The following is a 15,675-nucleotide window of genomic DNA, read 5'->3' as shown; positions in this document are numbered from 1 at the left end:
GTAACAGAGGGCAATAAAGTTAGCCGTGCATGGCACACACATAATATTATATAGTATCTATAAATGTTGCATTTTGTTTTGACACCAGTTTAGGCTACATGTAGCTGTAGACCAAAGATCAAACACATTTTCAGGTTCACTCCCAACCAGACTTGCAAACGTATGAAGAACTTCATCACAATAATGCCATTTAATGATAAGAATTATAATAATAAAAACAAGTTTTAACACATCCAGTGCCGTTCAGCAGGGCGCTGTGGGCCGTGAGTGCCAGCGCTTTGTTCAATGGGGATAAATGCTGGTGTTTGCAGTGCTAAACCTATATTAAATATTATAGCTATGGATCTAATAACACAGTCAATTGTCAGTGAGTTTCTTCCGGTCAACATGCAAAAAAACAGATAGTTTTTTCATCCATACATTTCCGTTTTATACCGTGGTGAATACGAGCATAGTTCCAGAGCGATTCTGTAATCCCAGGAAACGCAGCCAAACAGCGCTTTACTGCATTTCACCATAAATCGTGCCATTCCTCGCCTGGATCAATAATCAATCTGAGATCAACGCTAGATTATCGGTATTATGTTTCATCATAGATGCATGAAAGGGGGGGGGGGGGGGGAAGCCGCCCCTCCGTGCTTTGATCACAACCAATGGGACACCCCAGACACACATACCGCAGACACACGCTCCGATCGCGGATCAACACAAGATTGATAATATATAGCCCTTACCTTGTCTATGATGTACTGCAAAAAGAATAATCCAATTATCTGATCGCCATTCCAATTACTGATCGTGATCATGTTTCCAACGTAATCCAGCATTGAACATGAACGGGGGGGGGGGCCCTCGTCAAAGCAACTGTGGTAACCGCTTGTCTTGCCAGAGTGTTTAGACCCCACCCCCACGCCGCAGCTCGGCCCAGACAACAAGCCACATCGTTTCAAATGGAGTGCAATAGCGGCCGCAAGGTGTTAGGCGGCGGTATTGAACGTTTGCGAACTCAGACCCATTCAGGACAGCCTGCACAAGGTGCCTCGATGGATTATGAATGGCAATAGCGAATAAAAGAAATAACGACCCAGAAACGAGAATTTTTCGGCACTCAACCGTTGGGCCACAGAAACGAGAGAATTCTCGTGAACGGCAACCAAAGGGTTAATAATGCCTTCACTCAATAAGACATTTTATTGTCTGTGCATTAGGAAAACGAACACAAATGCACAAAATCTCTTTAAAGATCCTTAAAAAAAGAAAAGAAAAACACTCTGGTTGGGCGTGGGTGCATTCATAATATGTCCACACACAATGAATCATAACCAAAATGCAATGGACCTGTCTCAAACCCTGCCCTCTTTTCTTGATCCTCCAATCACAACTGTCGCTTACCTCGGACAAACCAAGTTTGTCCGAGGTAAGCGACAGTTGTGATTGGAGGATCAAGAAAAGAGGGCAGGGTTTGAGACAGGTCCATTGAAAACATCTTCCATGCTTGGTTGGCTTTATATTTTGTTTGAGTTAATACATCTGAATCCAGATTCGCCCCAAATGATCTCATTTGGTCTGGGCCTGGTGTGGATTAAAGAGTCCATTCATTCCTGACTTCCAGTGCTGCACTCCGACCCTCTTTCACTTCTCTGTCAAAAGTATCAATGCCAGGAGCCCTACAATGGACTGCACACACATTTCATTGTTGAGCTAATTAACATTCTTTTACAATGGCCTGCTGAGAGTTAAGCACCATATCCCCTGGGTGCCAATTAAACAGACAGTGTACCTTACAGTGAGCATAGGTAATGCTTGGGCCTTATAACAGGTCGGAGACAGCTTATGGCACTTTAACGGACAGTAGTACAATACTGAGAGAGAGAGAGACAGAAAGAGAGAGAGAGAGAGAGAGAGAGAGAGAGAGAGAGAGAGAGAGAGAGAGAGAGAGAGAGAGAGGATGCTCAACAATCCAAGCAGACAGAGGCACAATTAAGTGCAATTCTGTGACTAGACGGGGACATGAGAAAAGAGAAGGCAGCTAATTGTTGTTGTTGCTGCTGTAGAAGTGGCTTGACTTTTGAGCCCATGGGAATATGACAGACTTACGACACCGGCTGTGCTCCAGAGAGCCCGGGTTGTTATTTTGAGTCCAGAGACATGTGTAAGACAGCGGGGTGGTCGGGCTGCGTGGTGCGTTCGGAGGATTGGGCCTCCACTCAGAGGACCACTTGCTGCTCTGGGAGTCTAAATGATGGACAGAGGCCCAGAGGTTTGGTTTTCTTCTCCCCTCCTCCACGTAACAAGCATGAGACTGCCAAGACCCACACAGCACCTATGTAGCCCACAGCCGTAAAGGAATGTGAATCCCTATACCCTCGTTCAAAACCGTTCTCAAAGAGCACCTACGGGTGGCTGCAATTAGAAGCTGGCCCCTGTAAATGTCCAAATCCGCCCCCACACCCACTCCCCCTCTAATGTACAGTTTTTTATGATGTTCTCTCTTTCTTACACAGTACTATAATGTCCTTTGAGGTGATGGGATGGTGAGATGCAGATGTGCGCTGGGCATGACCTGGGCACTTACAAAACGTCCCTAATAGAACGTCCCTAATAGAACGTCCCTAATAGAACGTCCCTAATAGAACGTCCCTGATAGAACGTCCCTAATAGAACGTTCCTGATAGAACGTCCCTGATAGAACGTCCCTAATAGAACGTCCATATTAGAACGTCCCTAATAGAATGTCCCTAATAGAACGTCCCTAATAGAACATCCCTAATAGAACATCCCTAATAGAACGTCCCTAATAGGTCCCTAATAGAACGTCCCCATAGAACGTCCCTGATAAAACGTCCCTGATAGAACGTCCCTAATAGAACGTCCCTAATAGAACGTCCCTAATAGAACGTCCCTAATAGAACATCCCTATTAGAACATACTTCTTTTTTTTTGGAACTGTACATAGCCATTTTGTTATTTAAATTGTATATAGTATAATATCTACATCCTGTTATCTGCACTGCACACTTCTTTAGAACTGTATATAGTCATCTTTATTTTAGTCATATTTTATCTTATTTAATTTTTATTCTATGCTAATTTAATTTATATTATTGGATGCTGCTATGGTTGAGGAACCACAGCAAAGTGAATTTCACTCTTTTTTAGCTGTAAGGCACTGAATGACGTCACAATAAAGGAATCTGAATCAGAATGTCCCTAATTGAACGTCCCTAATAGAACGTCCCTAATAGAACATCCCTAATATAACGTCCCTAATAGAACGTCCCTAATAGAACATCCCTAATATAATGTCCCTAATATAATGTCCCTAATATAACGTCCCTAATAGAACATCCCTAATAGAACGTCCCTAATAGAACGTCCCTAATAGAACATCCCTAATAGAACGTCCCTAATAGAACGTCCCTAATAGCACGTCCCTAATAGAACGTCCCTAATAGAACATACCTATTATAACGTCCCTAATAGCACGTCCCTAATAGAACGTCCCTAATAGAACATCCCTAATAGAACGTCCCTAATAGCACGTCCCTAATAGAACGTCCCTAATAGAACATCCCTAATAGAACGTCCCTAATAGAACATCCCTAATAGAACGTCCCTAATAGCACGTCCCTAATAGAACGTCCCTAATAGAACATCCCTAATAGAACGTCCCTAATAGAACATCCCTAATAGAACGTCCCTAATAGAACGTCCCTAATAGAACATCCCTAATAGAACATCCCTAATAGAACATCCCTAATAGAACGTCCCTAATAGAACGTCCCTAATAGAACGTCCCTAATAGAACGTCCCTAATAGAACGTCCCTAATAGAACGTCCCTAATAGAACATCCCTAATAGAACGTCCCTAATAGAACATCCCTAATATAACGTCCCTAATAGAACGTCCCTAATAGAACGTCCCTAATAGAACATCCCTAATATAACGTCCCTAATAGAACGTCCCTAATAGAACGTCCCTAATATAACGTCCCTAATAGCACGTCCCTAATAGAACATCCCTAATATAACGTCCCTAATAGAACGTCCCTAATATAACGTCCCTAATAGAACGTCCCTAATAGAACATCCCTAATAGAACGTCCCAACTAAAACGTCAACTATTTGACACTCGCAGACCACAGCAGCAGTCTGCAGCACCGTGGGAAAAAGGCCAAGTTCTGCTTGCGGTATTGCTAGATTGTGCCCGTACAGTACCGGTGTTTCTAATGTTCTTTGATGGTAATATGGAAATATTTATCCTTTTTATAAACATGGACAAATGATGTAAGCCTGTCTCCACTGTGAGAGACGGAGCTGTTCTCTACAGTAAAGATGAGATGAGAGGCTGCGGAAAACCACGGTGTCATAAAACCTGGGTAATGAAACAATTACCACAGCATCTGGCTTTGGCTTCTAATGAAGGCATAAAAGAGAGACACTGATTACAGAAATTACAAATCTCTCACTGAAGTGTGTGAGCCTACATAAAAGTGACACGCAACATTCACTAATGGTCAACAGCACAGATTTGGTGTGACTGGTTCAAAGTGTGAATGTTGGGGTGTTAATCGTGCTGATCTGTAGGGCTGTCCTCCACTAAATAAATTCTTAGTCTGCAAATAGTCATTCGAATTAGTTATAGAGGTTTTCCACATGCAATAACGCAGAAGGATCTGTTTAAATCTAGTGCTTACCAGAGATGTGTAATAAAAAAGTCTTGATCGACTAAGACCAAAATTACAGATTAATCAACTAATTGACTATAAAGGGGCAGCCAATTTGCCTACATTTACATTAGCAACATAGACAAAGTCTCCTGTACTTTCATAAAAATTACAAAAATCCCCTACAAGACCGAACAGCTTGTACAGCAACATTCACAGGCATCAACAAAGCTACCATGCTGTTCTGAACCGCGACTACTTCTCAGATGCCAGACAGCCAAAGCCCAAGGCGATGACATTGTCATTGTCAGACATTGTCAGACAGCCAGCGGCCTCTCAGCGCAGCCCCGAGCCAAGGCCACCTCGGCCTGGACCGGTCCATCACCTGTCACCACCTCTCACCTCTCTGACTGTCAGGCAGACCATACATATAGCCAGCCACTGCCACTCAAGTCAGCTCCCACACTTCCAATCGGCCCAGCGTCTGTGCAGAATGCCCAGACAGACAGTAGACATTGGCAGAAAATAGCAACCAGCAGGAATTCGTCACGGGAACCTCCCGACACAACACGACACACATTGGGTTCACTGGGGGCCGGGGGGCTACAGAGGGCATTGCAGACACATACTGTAGCGGCTCGACTTCTGTCTAAAGCCGCCCCCCGACCCTGGACAGACTGCCTGTTACCAGTCAGATGACAATGAGAAAAGAGCGGTGCTGTATTATTAGCTGCTCCTGTAATCCAATCATGCAATGTTATGAGGCTCCATCATGCTGTGAGTCATGGCAGAACGGGAAATCCATGACGGTTATTTTGAAAGTAATAGTCTATGGAGAGCACTGACACAATCAGTACAAGACGTAAGTAATAGTCTATGGAGAGCACTGACACAATCAGTACAAGACGTAAGTAATAGTCTATGGAGAGCACTGACACAATCAGTACAAGACGTAAGTAATAGTCTATGGGGAGCACTGACACAATCAGTACAAGACGTAAGTAATAGTCTATGGAGAGCACTGACACAATCAGTACAAGACGTAAGTAATAGTCTATGGGGAGCACTGACACAATCAGTACAAGACGTAAGTAATAGTCTATGGGGAACAGACACAATCAGTACAAAACGTAAGTAATAGTCTATGGGGAGCACTGACACAATCAGTACAAGACGTAAGTAATAGTCTATGGAGAGCACTGACACAATCAGTACAAGACGTAAGTAATAGTCTATGGAGAGCACTGACACAATCAGTACAAGACGTAAGTAATAGTCTATGGAGAGCACTGACACAATCAGTACAAGACGTAAGTAATAGTCTATGGGGAACAGACACAATCAGTGCAAGACGTGAAATTAGGCCTGTCACGATAACACATTTTGCTGGGCGATTAATTGTCAGATATGAGGTAGCGTCAGAAGCAGAGTAACCTCGTTCCCAGTTTTATCTCCGTGAGAGCAATGATAAAACGAGCAGAGCAATGTGTGTGGACAAGAGGCAGGTTGCTACGTTTACTGTAGGAAGGGGCTTTTAGACCCATGTTTTTATTTTTTGCTTCGAAAAGAGGGACGTGGGACATTAGGTAAAATGGCTGTGCAGTATACAACCAAAAGCGGGACGCCTGGTCACCCTAACTGTGGCTCGCGTTTGTTTACTGTGGCTCGCGGATTATGTGATGGGCAAGCTACTTGGAAAATGTAGTAAGCTACACTACCAGTTACTCTCGATTAAAATATAGCTCAACAATAATCAAATAAACACAAATATATACTATCTCTATTGGAATGGAGACTTTTCAGCACAGGATAAACTAGGGATGGGCAAAAAAAAACAGATCGATTGATCACATGATGTACTTGAGTACTCGTGGAGGAAAACGCTGTACAAAATAAACGTCTTTTCCGGTGTTTTAGACTTTGCTCTTTTATTTTGAAACCCACCGACCGGAAGTATTGTTGTTATTATCCTAGCAGAACCTATGAGCGGACAACTTGTGTCGTCCGGTTCTGTGTTTTTGAGCTAATGATAAAACAAATGTTGAGATTGTTGGTGAACAACTAACTTTAGGTTAGTTTTAACGTTAGCTACTAACGTTAGATGCAGCTACTACAGGCAATCAACGATGAGGAGGAAGCGTCATAGCATCAACGCTAGATCTTTAATCTTTATTTAGCAGTCCAGTTTCTCCGGGCAGTAGCGTATAGCGTTTGTTCACGCTACATCACTACTTGGGTCTAAAAATAGCTACACTACAAAGAACGCTACTTGGTTCAAAAGGAGCGATGCTACCATCACGCTACTGAGAAATGTAGTTAAGCTATGTAGCGTTGCTACTGCCCAACATACGCATGGTGCTCACAGGAGCTCCCGTGCTGTACTCTGTAGTAACGCCAGCGGCCCGCCTCCCCACACGGAGAGGTACTGGTTCCCGCCTCATTAAAACAAACACGCAAATAGCAATTAATTGCGCCCATCAAAATCATTGCATTCATTTTCATTATTGCGCGATAAATTGATTTATTGCTTATTGCAACAGGCCTACGTGAAATCATAGACCTGTATATACCTTTCTAAAGAGAACACACACAGGTGATGTAGAGAAAATAGGAGGACCCATGTGATCTTGTATGTAGTTCCCGTGACTCTGTGGTGGGGTGAGAAAGGCTACTGTGGGGATGCAGATGTAGAGAAGTCAGACGGGAGGGGCGGGGGGGGGTTCAGGGGCTGCCGTCCAGGACCTGGAGTGAAGCCGCCAGCCACACGCTGCGTGGGCCGGCCGGGGCCTCTGCTCCGAGTCAGACAGAGAGAAGAAAGAAGCTCCTCACTCCGTCTCTGTCCTCGCTCGGCCATTCACATCACTCTGTAGGAGACCTTATCCACTGTAGGGTCGGGGGGGTGACATGGACTCAGGCACACACACACATACACACGCACACACACGCACGCACGCACGCACGCACGCACACACGCACGGACGCACGCACGCACACACACACATGCACACACACACATACACACGCACACACACGCACACGCACGCACGCACGCACACACACACACACGCACGGACGCACGCACGCACACACACACACACACACACACACACACAAAATCACACACAAACAAACACATGAATGCGGAAACATTCATTCATGCATGCACACAAAAACCCCAAAACAAACTTTTTGGCCTAGCAACAATAGATGCTTCCTGGCGGGGGGAGGGTGGTGAACCAGTCCAGGGGGCAAGAGGGGACAGAGACGGCCTAAGCCTTGTGGAGCCGGCTGACATCCAGAAGCCCCCACACTACCCGAGCCCAGACCCTGAAGGTGAGAGAGGCTGTCTGAGCGATCAGCTCTCGTCCGTCACACACCCTGGAGAGCTACCTCTGCTGACCCCATTCAGGAGCCAGCAGAAGAGGAAAACAAAAGAGCCTGACGCACACTACGCTCCAACTACGGCCCGGAAAACCAGCTAGCAAGCCCAGGGAGTGAGCACCTCTGGGGGGGGGGGGGGGGTGGGCACGGACTCAAGGTCACGCCCCTCCCGTCCGATGAGTGACTCCAAACAAAGGGGGAAGTGAGGTCACAATCAACAAGTGCCTCCATTCACATACATGAAAGCGCAAAGGGGGAGCGGATAGCGATTCAAGTCGGCTAGTTCAAACCAAACCCCAGGCAAGGGAGGGCATTTTTCCATATAAATGAATCCATTGACCAAAGACCTGATGCTAGCATTTGGACTGCCATGTATACACAGTGGGCACCATGGGGGGAGTCCTATATACCAATTGTGTCAGGGGTGGGTCGGTGTGAGGGGACACAAATGTTGTGTGTGCCAACGTTAGCCACATCAAAGCCGGAGCTGGTCACTGTCCCAGTTTCCACATCGGTGTCACCTGCCACACCAACAGCACACGAGGTAACAGCCAAGTCTGAACATTGGTCCATATTTACAAAGCCTCTCAAAGTGGTAGTACTGATCTAGAGTCAGCTTCGGCCTGTTAGTTTGAATATGGTAATGATGAAGACAAGTGTTCCCGGTCACTGACCCCAGATCAGCACTCCTATACTGGAAAGCTTGTGAATATGGGCCATTGTCTCCATTGGTTAAGTATCATCTTTTGCAGGCAATGTCTACCTAATGAGTGTAGTATGTCCTATTCAGCCAGTGTGTGCAAGTGAGATACTCTTCAACTCCCCTTCCCTTGGTCTCTGGCTTGTCAGAGAGAAGAATCTGCCCCTATCCTGAGCCGCCCTCATCCTCGTGACTATCTCCATCGGACGGCGACGATGCAGGGATTCACATGCAAGCTCCACAGACAGATAGCCCTCAGAATGTTTCATTAAGGGCCACAGCGGTGTTGTGATTTCAGTCTGACAAGCTTCTTCTTCGGGGGGGCTTTTAAAAGCCCCAACCTGGCACAGCGAAGAACGCTCGGCTCTTAAAACGATAATCACCCACTCAACTGCAATCCACTCTACAGGTATCCCAAACAGTAGCCAAACCACCCAGGTTGGCCCGATACACACACAGAGGTCTCGTAGAGTCACTAGCGGTGCTAGAGAGGACTGCTCGTTTGTATGGGGGAAGCAGAGATAGGCTACACTGTAAAAAAGAAAACTGTACAAAAACGGTAAATGTCTAGCAGCAACGGTGGCCAAATACTTACTGTAAAATTACAGTCAAATCAAATACATTTACAGATTACAACCTTTATTTAGGTTAATATTTTGATAAAAGGTAATTTATTGTATCTGTATGGCATTTACACTGTACGCGTATTCTTTGTGCTATTCAAAGTAACTTAGTTTGCTCTTTGCTCTTTGTACTAGTCTGCAATGACACTCTGCTGTGATTATAGCAGAACAGAACATGTTTAAAGTTGCTTCCTTCCATCTAGCGGTCCATGGAAAGATGTTACAGTGCTGTATCAACAACACGTGAACACACGCGGCGAAGGGGAACAGCCGTAGGGCCGGTCGGAGTGTTGGCTGCTGGGAACTCCGCCTATCGTTTGGGGGACAGAGATTGACGTTGTCCCAGGTTACCCACTGGCAAGCTATAAGCTCTGCCTAACACTATAACCTTTTTTTACTTATTGCATTTAACTATTTACTCTGAATAGGAATACAAATACATAATTTGGTATAAGCTTTCCTCTGTTGAAGAAAGGAACAGATGTACAGTAGATCAAATTCATAATGTACTGACATCCTGCCAGATGAGTGCTTAGTGCTATAAACCTGTCAGACTCAAAAGCTTTCAGGGCCACACATCAAAATATTAATCCTTTCAAGTGGGTTGAAGGGGGGCGGGTCACTTGTCATTTACAGTTTGGACACAGACCACGACTGGTGTGATTCTGGATTAGCCTTGCTTAATAAACAAGTTGCACGGGCAAATAAAGGCCATTTGAAATTGTATTTATTGTGTTTATTATTGTTACTACAGTGAGCCCTCTGGGCCTGTAAAGGAGGGCAGGAATGAGGTGCGTGAGGCGGGGGACACCTCGGTGCTCGTTGACCAGTGGCCTCGATGCCTAACATGGAGGACATTATGACATGTGTAGGCAGTAGGGTTGGGTACCAGAAACGGTACTTTTAAGGGCACCAACCGAATTACATCAGTGCTACCGGGTACCGATTCATGCTAGATCAATTGGTACCAAGTTTCGGTACCTTTACATGTTTAGTATAAGTATTACTGTAATATACTAGACAAGAGGGAGCCTTTTCCACAAATATATACATATATTACTGTCCCATCTCTTGGGTCTTTGGTAAGAGGAGATTTATAATATTGAGGATGGCCAGATAATGTTGATATTTAAACATTTAAAAACACAATACATGATCATGCAATTTATTTTGTGTGGTGTGTTACAACAATAAATAACAAAATGTTCTAAATAAATAACAATGTTAAAATGTTTACTTATATTTTTTTTACAACTGAAATATTTTATATTTGTATATATAGTGTATATATATTTTGTTATTACAGAGAGAGTTATGTACGGAAAAAAAGGTACCGTTGGGTACAATACCAACATCTAGGAACTTGTACTGGTACCGGTATCAGTTCAAATATGAACGGTACCAAACCCTAGCAGGCAGACATCTGTCTACTTTTGTTGCGTTTCATGTTGTTCATTTTGTACTGTTGCTATAGTAGCTGGACAGCAGTCTGGCCACACCGCCTTGTAAAGTAACGTAATTGGCCCAGAGACACTCTCCAGTGATAACTCCAGTCTGCCAATGCTCTGCATTACTGAGCTGCCCATCAACAGTTAATGCCTCATTGCGGGGATCTGATCAGGTCAAGCTGACTACCGGTTAATATACTGTATTCGCTTGGCACGCTCAAACACCAAATAAAACACATATTTACAGTAAATAATATATACATATTATTTAGTTGTCTTACCTGTGTTCGTCACACAACATAGACTGTAGAAAATATGCATCTTCAAGTGTAATGGCTTGGAGATCATAAATGAGGCTCTGTTTTAGGATTAGCTAAAGGGAAGAACCTGACATCTGGATTTTCCCTTTCATTAGAAGTACATGCACAAACACATTTTAGCAATTTCTTCTTCACCATATATTGACTGAATGGCTAAAACATTTCTAAATAGCATTTAACTCTATGGGAAGAAACTGTCTCTGTCTCCCAAACAAGGGGCGTGGCTTTGAGTAACGTGTGACGTGCCGCCGATCACAACTATAGTCAGGCATATGCGATGACCTGCTAAAATAACAAAACCGTATTTTCCATCAAGGAAACACTTTAAAAGCTCTTGTTATTACACGTGTCCTTTCAACACTTTATAGCCAGTGACAGCTGATGTATGGAAACGTCGGGATGACAGAGTGGAAACAAGAGGTCCTTAAAACCTTCATCTTCGCTCACTTTCGTGTGGAAACACAAGTCTTCCTCCCATTTCAACACGTCTTCAAGACAGGGGTGTCCAGAGACTACGCCAACTTTTTGGAAACTCTTGCCACCGTAGCGGATACAGTACGGTAGCCCTATAGTTACCATAGGCGTTCCCAGACTGAGAGAAAGAGGGCTGCTGCGTGGAACACAATGTGTTCAGTGACATGAGGGCGACTCTTATCGCACCAGAGGTTTCTCTCTCCTCTTATCGCACCAGAGGTATCTCTCTCCTCTTATCGCACCAGAGGTATCTCTCTCCGCTGATACACATTTTGTTTGTGCCCTGGAAGTCCGCTTGACAAAACACGACTCGTTTCATCTTTGTGTGTAAAGTAGATCATAAAGAGCAGTGCAAAGAGAACTGGGGGGTTTAGGAAAGAGAGATCCAGTGAGTGAATGAGCCTGACAAAACAAATCTCTTTTTAAATGTACAGAGGCTGGTTGGCTAGCAGACTGGAGGCCATTGTTCAACCTGCCTGGCATTTCCGCTATACGTTGTATGTTCTTCTGACTCAGTTTGCGGATTTCTGTCCCTTAAACCCAACCCCCCTTCTCCCACCACCACCCCACCCCCTTTCTCACACCATCCTCCAAAAGCCCAACCCCACCACCCCAAACACCAAACTTCCTCCGAAGTAAAAAAAAAAAAAACTGCCAGCTCCATTTAACAATCAAACTCCACAGCTACAAACGTTGATTTAAGACAAGACTCTCCTTTCACAGAGACATAAAGAGTAGAGAAGGAGAGAAGGAGAGAAGGAGAGAGAAAGAGAGAGAGAGGGGGGGGGGGGGGCATGAGATCACTGACCCTGACAAAGAGTGCTTTTATACCTCCATAGGAAGAGAGGATAGAAGGAGAGGAGGAGATGAATCTGCCCACCATCACAGGTTCTCAATACATTCAACCAGAGGTGACAGGGGTCGTTCATTTGGATGTGATGCAAAAAGAAAAAAAGACGATGTTGTTGTATTGTTCAGTTTCCATTTCATCATCGCACCAGAGGCACAATATGAACAGTGTTTCCGACAGGTTCTTGGGGTTACCGGTGAGGGGTGACAGGCTGAGACGTGCAGGCTACTCAGCAGCGGTGGAAAAGACTGTGCACATGGAAGTGCTGTTAATATTATTGTGTCAGTTTGGTGGAATTGATTTGTGTTGGACGTGTCTGATATACTGTGGTGGATTTGCCACAAGTCAAATCTATGTTTGGGGGGCAAAACTGATGAATACGTCATCCATTGTGTGCTTATATAATCTAGGGCCTTGGTTTCTCACCTAAACCAGCATTCTCCCTGGTGGTCCTGCGTTGCTCAATGCAATTTGCTCTCAGCAATTAGGCTGTGGTTAGGAGCCCCATATTTAGACAGCATTTAAGTCTGATCAAGAGAGAGAAATACCTGAGAAGCCCGTAAAGATATACAAAATGGACAGAGTGTAAAAGAGAGATAAGGGAGTAAGAACAGGGATACAGAATTCAATTATCTGACAAAGATCACATTTCCCTGAAGGTAGCAGTCTTGAACCGGCAGCAGATATCAGTTTAAATACAACCAAATAAAATGCCTGTGTTTTGGAAGCTGAGCGACACGTGCCAAGCCAGTGTTTGCACTGCACTCTTTCCCACAAAAAGACAGAAGGCCTTGGTAGCCTGGGCCCAGTGTGGCCTTCAAAGAGTCCCGTTTATCAAAGCATCTGGAGAGGGACCTATCTGATAAGGCCAAGGGAAGCGCAGCCTGGGACACCTCACAGTCCCTAACCCAGCCCCGCTGTCCCTTTTAATCCTGCTGCTCATTGTGTATTCCGTCCCTTTGATGGAGCCCCCACAGGTGTCCGTCCTCTCCGTCTGTCCCCTGCCGCTGTCTGTCCCCGGTACGACGTGCTAAATGGATGTACTGAGATGAGTTTGAGGTTTCTGCTTGAGGTTGTGAGATGTATCTAGGTTTGAGCAGATATGTCATTATGGATAGGGCTGGTCTGGCAGTGTTATTGTCAAAACATGATGTCACAGTATTTCACAATTGTGACACATTTTGTCACTTGTTTTTTTACAGCGTAACATTTTGACTGTCTTTTTTTTCCCCCAATGCAAATGAGAGTTATAGATATATTTTTGGTGTCTTGATTTGTGATACAATTGTCATGGTGCTTTTTCATTCAAAAGGGTGCATTTGAATCACATCATGTTTATCCTCAAATCTTTATAATACTCCTGCAAGGAAAATGTCTTTAGATTAACTTAAAAAATGCATGCATGATTGTATGATTCTTAAATATTGTTGACAGTGGTATCGTTAAAAACCCATATACCTTTGCATGGATCCATGACAGTATACCTTAAAATTCTGCATACCTCACAGCCCTAATGCCTGAATGGATATTGATGGATATTGATGGGACTCAGGGAGAGGACAGACAAAGGTAGCTAGGCCATACCCTCATCAGAAAGTATTTCACCAAGCCCCCCCCACACACATGGTTCTTAAGGGAGAGCATATTTCAAAGAGCCCCAGAGCGGGAGGGCCGAGAGAGCCTCCAGATTTCTCCCTCTCTGTTTACCACACACAGTCTGAGGGGGTGACAGAAGGGAAAGCGTATTAAGGAGGTAGTGGCCTGGCCCCTCGGGTCACTCCGACTACTTTAAACCTCGGTGGTGCACAATGGCCACCACCAGGCGACAATGGTGGGGTTCAGACAACAAGCAAATCAAGCGTCCCGCACATAAAAGATTTATTGCATCAGGCAACAAAGGCCGCCCACAAAGCTCCCCGTGAGTGAGCGCTGCTCCGAGGGCTCGCGTCGCGGTGAACTCTACCGGGTCACCCTGCATTCTCTCAAGGGCCTCTCTCCACCACCCAAAGGCCTCCACCATAAAAATTCAAATGAAAGTGGTCGGTCGAGGGGAGGAAGGAGGGGGCACTCGTACAGCCTCCCAAGCAGATACCCTCTCCAGTCCTTGTTCCTCCCCGCCACAAACTAAAAAGTCATTATTTCTCCCCGTCATGCTCCCTGCCTCGGTCCTGGGTATGAACACTCCAGGAAAACCTTGAGTGAAAACACCAGGCGATGCTGGAACGCGTTTTGCTTAATTAAGTAGAGGATTTTTTCTTTTTCTTTTTTTTTTACAGTAATACCCCTTTAATCAAGGCTCAAATCTTCTCGCCAACCCGTAAGCCAGAGATCGTGCCTGAGTATAATTTGGGTGGTTTTTTTTAGGGCCGTCATTACCGCCATGGCTCTAGAGTCTGAACGCAAGGTCACCGGGAGGTAAGTGTGTGTATAGTGGGAGAATCTCAGACAGACGGTGGTTGTGGGTAGTGTAGTTAACCGTGTCTGTAGTCTGTTACCTGAGGCGGCGGCACAGGGCTCTGAGGCGGCGTGGCCTGCGGGGGCGCCACTCCTCATCCTCTCATGTCTGTAGACGAGATGAGGTTTGTTGTGTTCCTCCTCAAAGTCCTGCTCCCCCTCAGCATTCATCAGAGGCTCCAAGAAGTACTCACCATGCTGTGTAGTAAAGGTACCGACCTGGAGGAGAGAGAGAGAGAGAGAGAGAGAGAGAGAGAGAGAGAGAGAGAGAGAGAGAGAGAGAGAGAGAGAGAAAGAAAGTTATGTGAAGCATGTGCTTGCATGCGTGCAGTTTGGGTATACAGATCACGGTATACTTTTCTGTGTTAAGTAGTTGTTGTCTGTCTACTCATCATTCCTGGTTGCCTTTGGGGCACTCCTGCACACATTATTTCCAATGCGTCTGAGTAACTGCACTCTTTTTGACAGGTGCAGGTGGAAAGAACTTGCTGAGTCAGAAAAGGTCGGGAAATGTCAATAGAAATGTCGTGTCAATCACGGTGAACAGCATAACGCTGTGCAGATCAAGGATAGGACGGGGCATTGTGTAGTCGTTATGTAATACGTTATGGTTACAACGTGTATTTGATAATGTGAAGGTAAGTAACATTTTAAACATATGAAGACGTCCATACCTTACACGTTTCATACCTTTATGCTGGACTATCTTTGTTATGCTTTTCTCTTTTTTTTTCCACTTTTTACTTTAACACTTTCAC

At 44.9% G+C, this 15,675-nt stretch overlaps 1 protein-coding gene across 1 annotated transcript in view; it reads right to left on the bottom strand.

Moving 5' to 3' along the window:
* Positions 1-15,675, bottom strand: part of LOC311245433 (A disintegrin and metalloproteinase with thrombospondin motifs 20) — a 99,615-nt gene that overhangs the window by 77,703 nt on the left and 6,237 nt on the right. The window contains 2 exon segments of the mRNA XM_084335275.1: positions 8,514-8,569; positions 14,959-15,136. Of these exon segments, the coding sequence (XP_084191401.1) occupies positions 8,514-8,569; positions 14,959-15,136 (234 nt within the window).

This window comes from Notolepis coatsorum, assembly GCF_963971535.1.
Source record: "Notolepis coatsorum genome assembly, chromosome: 18".
Taxonomy (NCBI): Eukaryota; Metazoa; Chordata; class Actinopteri; order Aulopiformes; family Paralepididae; genus Notolepis; species Notolepis coatsorum.
Note: the sequence above shows the minus strand (reverse complement) of the source record. Positions and strands in the feature narration are given on the sequence as shown.